The sequence below is a fragment of the Lepisosteus platostomus genome, chromosome 1, assembly GCF_059453375.1.
Source record: "Lepisosteus platostomus isolate fLepPlt1 chromosome 1, fLepPlt1.hap1, whole genome shotgun sequence".
NCBI classification, from domain to species: Eukaryota; Metazoa; Chordata; class Actinopteri; order Semionotiformes; family Lepisosteidae; genus Lepisosteus; species Lepisosteus platostomus.
Window position 1 is genome coordinate 73,484,573 of NC_142611.1, and position 7,754 is coordinate 73,492,326.

Sequence of the window (7,754 nt, forward strand, 5' to 3'; positions counted from 1 at the left end):
TGATGCGAAGGATTTTAATAGTTCTTATATTGTCAAATAGTTCAATGATTTACTTTGAATACAGTACATGCACACATATTAAGCATTTCTAACTAGATCAAATGTTTGAAATCAGATTCTCATTTGTAATTATGCTATTATTTATGATCATCTGCAACATACCCATTGTACTGCAGAACATTGTACTGGAACAGTATGAGTTAGGTACCTGGCTCAAAGCTACAACTGCAGTGTCTTCCTAACCAGGTTGTGAGCTCACAGCCTCGCAATATGGACTCCAGAGCAGTAAATTCTACTAGACATGTGTACTGAGAGGCAGGGAACACAACAGAGGAGTTTTGGAACCAACAAGAAGCATTTGTTGCATTTCTATTGCTTTTCAACAAATATACACTGTGACTCCTAAATATTAAAGAATCGCATGTTCCATTGGTGACTAATTCAGTCCATATTAGTGTAAATGTTACAGCATGTGGGATGTCCTGTGATTCCTGTTCCTTACTGTTCTGCCCTAAGGAAGAGAGGACTGATGTACTGTAACTGACTTCACAAGAGACATGACTATTGACGCATGTGCCTGTGATGCATCATGAAAGTAACAACAAAGTTGACCAATGTATTAATTCAGACAGCTCTGTGGACATGTCATTCTCACAGGAAACCATGCGTACATGTGCGATGTTCTGGACTGTTCCTTTAGACACAATTCACTGCTATCTACAGTATATCTCCTTCTATGAATTGAGTCTGAACTGTGAATTGCCCCACATCTCCATAGACATCTGAAAATATCTTGTGGACCGCTGATGCTACATGTCGTGGGTATAATCTTGGTTACTGATGGGCCAGCGCCTTCTTGGGATATCTTTTAAAATTTCTTCAGATGTAAGATTTATTCAGACATACTGTGATCTTAACCTGTATATTAAAAAAACAGGAAAAAACGACTTTCAAAACATAATGCAAAACAATAATGCAGACATCAGGGACGACAGATTACTGGGTCAGAGCTTCTCCTTGTTTCATTTTTGTTTTTCATCACCAAACGTTTTTTATTAGAATCACAATTATGTTCTTCCCACCTTCTGTCTGAAACAACATACTTTTCTTTTGCTTTCATTTTGAAGGACTTCAGCGTAACTCCAGGACTCTGGTTTTATACTAGTTTGTATCCAATTCACAAGACCACCATACACTACTGGACACTGCACCCTCTTGGGATAATACCTGAAATAATACAATGTCAATTTACAGTTAATAAAAAATATCGGCCCCAGCTACTTTTTTATTTTATAAAACAAGACTTTAATGTGTTTTTTTTTAATCTGGATTATTCTATTGAATGCACTATATGCACATTCGGATGTATTCTCAAAATGATGGGAAAAATATTCTTATAGCTTTTGAAGTACCAAAACATTTTATGTCTGTGACAGATTAAAAATGGGGTAATATACATTACATCATGCTCCTATCTGCATAGGAAGACGTTTAATAAAGAATATTTGAAAGCCATCGCATCTGTCCTCTTCATGTACACAATATAGGAACAAGTAATAGATTTATTCCATGCTGAAAAGAAAAGAAAACAACGTTTCGGCTGGGGAGCCTTCTTCGGGTGTGAGGTATGTATACTGTATTCTATATATATATTGTCCTACCTTTGGTAAGCAGTCAATGATTAGCACATATTCTGTCAGCTATTCAGTAGTTGAATGATGTGGAGAAATTAAAAAAATCCCAATACGATCTGGAGTAATGAAACGCTTATGACTTTAGGACTTTAGTATTTTGGTGTATAAAAGCTTTAAATTCTTAGAATCGATTTGTTTAAACGGACGTTAAACCTAAAATACAAAAAAAAAAGCTTTTCCAAGTTATTCAAGATCGAAAACCTGAATGCCCAATGCACCACCTTGAACTAGAGCGAGCCACGTGAAAGTAAAACGAACAGAGCAATGTAATAATCTGTTAACTGCCCACGGTTAAACCACTGTGATATATTTAACTGCGCATAATTCATAATATATCCGTGTATATAGTGCAACGAGAACAAAGAATTGTAACGTCTCATCTAGTTATTGTACACCTGGAAATAAAACCATGATGTCTATCGTTGATTCTTCTCTACAAAGCAATTTTTCTGTTGTAAGAGTACAAAAAAAAACAACTGTTTCGAATGGGAATTATTGCGAAAAACAAATAACGAATGTAATTCGTTCAACTGTTATTTTAAGACACGTTATGGAAACTAATCTCAGTATTGCAGTTGTTGTAAATAGTTAAAATTTACCATTTAAAACACATTTTTACTATATATTTAATCTAGGGGAATAACTGAATTCCAAAGGTCGCAATTCGCGATCTTTGTATTTGGGTACAATTTCCCTTTCCACTGTTCAAAATCCCAGACCTGAAAAAGCGGATTTTTACCGTTGACAGAATCTGAAGAAAATGAAGTGACAGAAACGAGCACTTAACAAGGTTAATCTAGCGATTAGTGATAAAATCGCTAATTGCTGCGATTAATAAAAAAAAATGGTCTTTTGGCACCCGAATTAAACGCGAAGCCTTAGAAAACTTCAAAGTATTCGTTTTTGTAATCAAAGATGAAACAAAAGCACATTTGACTTCAGTACTGTAGAGTATGCAGTATTACGTTATTGTTAAATTCTAGTTAAATAAAAGTATTAAAGCATACTGATTTAAAACACTTGGAACAGGATTTTCAAACGGGTTTATTACAGTGCCGGCTTCCCTGTCGTAAAAGTGGCCGTTTCACGTGCAATCGGAACCAGCAGGTTGTTCTAAAGGTCAAAAATCTATTGATTTTTCCATCTGAATAGGGCAGATTGACTTTGTATTGAACTTCCCATTCTCATGGAGCCGGATGTAATGCATCCTCAACACCAATCAAACCAGACAGCCAGGAACTGAGAGGGGCATCTTGTCTTTCTTCCCCTCCTCATGGGGCGCTTTACGATTTAAGGTGGTTCTGAAATACCTCCTGAAAGTTAAGGCTGTGTTATGGGGGGGCGGGGGGAGACCAGGGGGAAAAAGACCAAAACATGTACACGTATAAAGAAAGTGTGGATTTTAAAATTATCCTACATTGCATAATATATTCTCTGTAGCTGATGTTTAGGTGGTTTTAATTGGATGCACAGGCGTTTTAAAGAAAGCATAATTTCGGTTTTAGTTAGAAGCGATGCGATTAAGCGCCAACCGAATGCAAAAACATGATTATTTGGGGAGAGAAATATGTAAGTAACGCGTTAAGAGATTTAAAACGATAGCGAATATTCTCCGTTTTTTTAAATGAAACTGTGGAACTTTTGACTTTTGTATCTGGTCAGACCATGGAGTTACTTTCCCCATCGGAAAAAAATCCGTTTTTTACGACCAGTTTTAAATTCTTTAATCCAGCGTTTAAAAAAAAACCCAGAGTGCTCCACCTTAAAGCACCACACACCTCTCTCCCTCGCCCACCCTCCCACTGCTGCCCAATGAATTAAGAGCGGATGCGATGTATCCTTTTTCAGGGGCCTGGACGGCCAATGGGAGCGAGCTGGGCGAACAAACACAGACCTCGAGGTTCTCATTCATTCAGTGCAAGAGGCGGCTGTGCAGTGCGGCGCTAGTCTCCCTTTGATGGAGTCTCCCGTGTAGCAATCTGCATGTTCAGAGAATCTTCCTAGGCACGGTACCAGGGTAAACTTGGATGTATCAGCCTCGTCTTCCGACGTATGTTAATTTTCGTAACGGGCTAAGCCCGCCTCGTGTGTGCCTTCGTTACCGTGATGTTGCGTTGACAGTAACGACGTTACCGGACTTGAGAACGGCGCCTCAAGACTTGCCAACCGTATCGGGTCCACTTTTTGTTGCAACGTTTAAGTGTAATACGTGGATTTACTTTTCTGGAACATATTTATGAACTGGTATATGAATGCACACACCCGGAGAAACAGAACTGACGTTGCCTGTTTTGGATTTACAGTCGTCGTTATATGCGATATTTACAAACTTTAATGCATAAGTACAATACAGGTGGATGGATCTTCTCTGGTTTATTGGTTGATGGATTGGACATCATGGGTAATTGCATATAGGTGAGTCTTCATCCTGTTCGAAGATTTCCGAATTGCCATGTAATGTTACTAGAGCTATGTGGTGCGCAATCGTATTCATATAGCTAGATAGTGGTGCAACTAATGTCCTCGGTAGATATAATAAGCTAAGCCCTATAATAATTTACATCTATTAAATAAATGCGAAGTCATAAAACTTGTTTTTACAAAGTGGTATTTTAATACATTGCGTTCTACGCGTCGAAATCGAGGCACTAAGATGTAACCCTCTCTGCTCCCTGCCACTGTTTTTATTCAGGGTTTTTTTTTAGTCTGTGTTTAGGAAAGAACGGTCTTCCTTTAAAAATTAGGAAGTTCGCCCTCCTGCGGTAACTCGCAAACACCCCTCCCCCCACGGGGCTTGTTTTCATTCATAAGTTTTTCCTTCCTCCCTCGGCTCGTCTCCGGGATCTGTTTATTAATCAGTTCTTCACTTGCCGTCGGAGAGGGCGCAGCTATACTGTTGAAACCCGCGGTACCGTCAGATAGTGGTGAAATACGACAGATTCAACTTTCGAGAGCATGCTGAACGTGCTTGAGCTATAGCCTGGACTCTTAAAGATGGGTAGTTTTTGCAGATGAACATTGTTGGACGGACTCAGCAGTAGGAGGTAAATTTAGGAATTGTACTGTGCTTTAGGAAAGAAACGCGCGCTGCCCTTCCGATACCGGGACATTTGTTTCAGCAACCTGAACGAAGTCCTTAAGGATGTTTCTGTTCGAATAGTGAACGAAGCAAGGTAAGGGAGAAGGGCCTTTTTTTTTTTGAGGAGACGCACCACGTTTTTCTCTGGCTCGTCCGCAATTGTAAAACGTCGTGTTAAAAGTGGAGCAAATAAGCAGCTTAGTACATCTGTCTCGCAAGATCGGGTTTCGCTTCGGAAACGTGCTTTCACACACGGTCTCTCGACGAGCGTGTGTTGTTTTTCTTGATTCTTAAAGCAGAATTGGTCATTTTGAGCTCTGGAAAAGTATGATTAATATTGACATAGACATAAAAAGGTTAAAAGGTTTGTAATAGTTCAAATTTAACTTTCTACAATGCCATTTTTACTGCTTGGATAGATGTTTTGATACGTTTAGTACGTTATTTTAATCTGTCAAATGCATTCGCTTAAATTGTTAAATAAGGGAATCATTTTGTCAATATGGACCTTATCCTCGGTTCGCTGCCGCGTCGCATTTTAATGTTAACTAGCTATACAAATGTAAATACGGACGGGCAGCATTTGAACTAAACCGATGTGCGTGCATTGTGAAGTAGGTTGTTGAAAACTTGGGTAATATGCGCCTTGTTTAATGCACCGATCATAAAACTGAACAGTTATTACAATGGTGTGAAAATCCACGCTAATGATAAATATCACCAAAGAACCTCATCTTGCAGTTTTGCGTTCAAAACGATCTGTTATTTACGTGTAAAGAGATTCTACAGATTTTAGCTGAAGCCTCCCTTTAATCGTTTATTGGCAAAGTATTTACATAGTTCAAGCCATTCGCGGCTTATCGTGAAGGCTTCCTGTTTTACGTGCCACGGGGCTCGCTTAATTTTGATTCTCATTTGTTTGTGTCGTTTTGTTTATGCTCCATGTCTTCACAGGGTTTCCGATGCATGCCAAGTCCACAGTGAATGTTGGAAGTTGTGATCACCACAGATGGAGCTCCAAAGTCAACATGGCAGCGGCGGTTCATTCGTTGTGATCCAGCAGCCTTCCTTGGACAGCAGGCAAAGGTTCGACTATGAAAGGGAGCTCCAGCACACAGCCATTCTGTCGTTAGACCAAATCAAGGCTATCCGGTCCAGCAATGAGTACACCGAGGGTCCTTCTGTGGTGAGGAAGCCAGCTCCCAGGACGACGCAGAGGCCCGAAAAACATGAAAGAACTCACGAAATTATTCTTATCAATGTGAATAATAACTATGAACACCGGTCCTCTGCCCAGCCGGGTCAGGTGGGACTGCAGTACAATGCTAGGGTACCTGTGCTGAGCAGGTCTACCAGCACAGGAAGTGCTGCAAGTTCAGGGAGCAATAGCAGTGCCTCTTCTGAGCAGGGGCTTCTGGGGCGCTCGCCCCCAACGCGGCCCAGCTCGGCTCACCGGTCCGACAGGACCGTTCGGACTCAGCCCAAGCCGACCGCTCCGGCCGAGGACACGCTCAAAATTTCAGGGAAAGAGGGTATCGCAAAGCACCAGTTCATATGTGAACAGTGTGGGAAGTGTAAGTGTGGTGAGTGCACTGCACCGAGAACCCTGCCTTCCTGTCTGGCCTGTAACAGGCAGTGCCTCTGCTCGGCAGAGAGCATGGTGGAGCACGGAACTTGCATGTGCTTGGTGAAAGGGATTTTTTACCACTGTTCGAATGACGACGAAGGGGACTCGTGCGCGGACAATCCTTGCTCCCTCTCCCAGTCGCACTGCTGCTCAAGATTCCTGTGTATGGGATTAATGTCTCTGCTTTTCCCGTGTTTACTCTGCTACCCTCCTGCTAAAGGCTGTGTGAAGATGTGCCAGGGCTGCTATGACCGAGTAAAGAGGCCAGGGTGCCGATGTAAGAACTCCAACACTGTCTATTGCAAACTGGAGAGCTGGCCCTCAAGGAGTCAGGACAAGCCCTCCTGATTCTTGTTGCTGGAGAATTTTCTCTCATGATATTCTTGCTGTTTATCAGATCTTAAGCACCTCCCATCCCCTTCTCTACTGAAGAATCCTTTTTGGAGTATGTCTGGAGTATGATACCACTTTTGCTGTTGGACCCTTCTACAAACCAGTGTTTGCCTTACAGTTCTTTGTCTCTTCCTCAGCTACTCATTAACACACTTGACTCATTGTAGAGAATTTCTTTTTTTTTTAAGGGAGAGTTCCCTGTGCTTCAAGCTTCGTGTGAGAGCAGCCTCTTACCAAATCTGTGAAGGACTATCTAGACAATATGTAGCTGTTACCAGATATCCATAGCAACCAAGACTATTTTTTATCTTAAGTAATCGGTGGGCGCCATACAAAACTGGCCAGTTCTGTTCAGTTCAGCTAATTTATCTTAAAAGTATTTCTATAGGATCTGGTTTTCTCCCTACTTCCAAATATTCTGTTCATGGACCACAACCGTGGCATTTTGTATTTTTATTTTTTTTGTAAATTTATGTATAAATCGTAAAGATGAATTTGGGCTATTTTTGGAGGAAAATGTCTGTTAAAACACTTTGTTGTAAAGAATATTTATTATGTGAAGCTCTATTATTTTATGATATTTATTGCAAAAGACTGTCTTGAAATTTTACTCATGTCTGAATATAACAAAATATCAATACTTACTGAAAATTTTAAAGGGTGGCACAAAAGAAAATACCTATGTTAACTATAATGCAGAAAATATATTAATTAATGAAAAATATTTCTTGTCTTGCGTTTTAATTTCCTGGAAGGCTTGTGTTGATTTCATGCATTGAAGCTAATTTTTTTTACTTGATCAAACCAAGGTAAAATATTCTGGGAACCTCACTTTAACATTAGTCTGATATCCAAATTGCAGCTTTAATATTCAGGAAATTGATGAACCAAAAGTTATGCAAGTAGTTTGTTGCCAATAATTGCTTCGATCTCTGAGTATTTTAATTACCTGTAATAAGTT

At 40.1% G+C, this 7,754-nt stretch overlaps 1 protein-coding gene across 4 annotated transcripts; it reads left to right on the forward strand.

Moving 5' to 3' along the window:
- The first annotated feature begins 3,540 nt into the window (after positions 1-3,540).
- spry1 (sprouty homolog 1, antagonist of FGF signaling (Drosophila)) lies at positions 3,541-7,517 on the forward strand. 4 transcript variants are annotated; one of them, XM_088637421.1, is made up of 2 exons: positions 3,541-4,109; positions 5,728-7,517. In XM_088637421.1, the coding sequence occupies exon 2, from the start codon at positions 5,783-5,785 to the stop codon at positions 6,746-6,748; it is 966 nt and encodes a 321-aa protein (XP_088493547.1). In that variant the 5' UTR covers positions 3,541-4,109; positions 5,728-5,782; the 3' UTR covers positions 6,749-7,517. The 4 variants fall into 4 exon arrangements, with proteins under 4 accessions (XP_088493547.1, XP_088493565.1, XP_088493556.1 ...); XM_088637439.1 differs by lacking the exon at positions 3,541-4,109 and adding an exon at positions 4,149-4,738; XM_088637430.1 differs by lacking the exon at positions 3,541-4,109 and adding an exon at positions 4,728-4,867.
- The last annotated feature ends 237 nt before the right edge of the window (positions 7,518-7,754 follow it).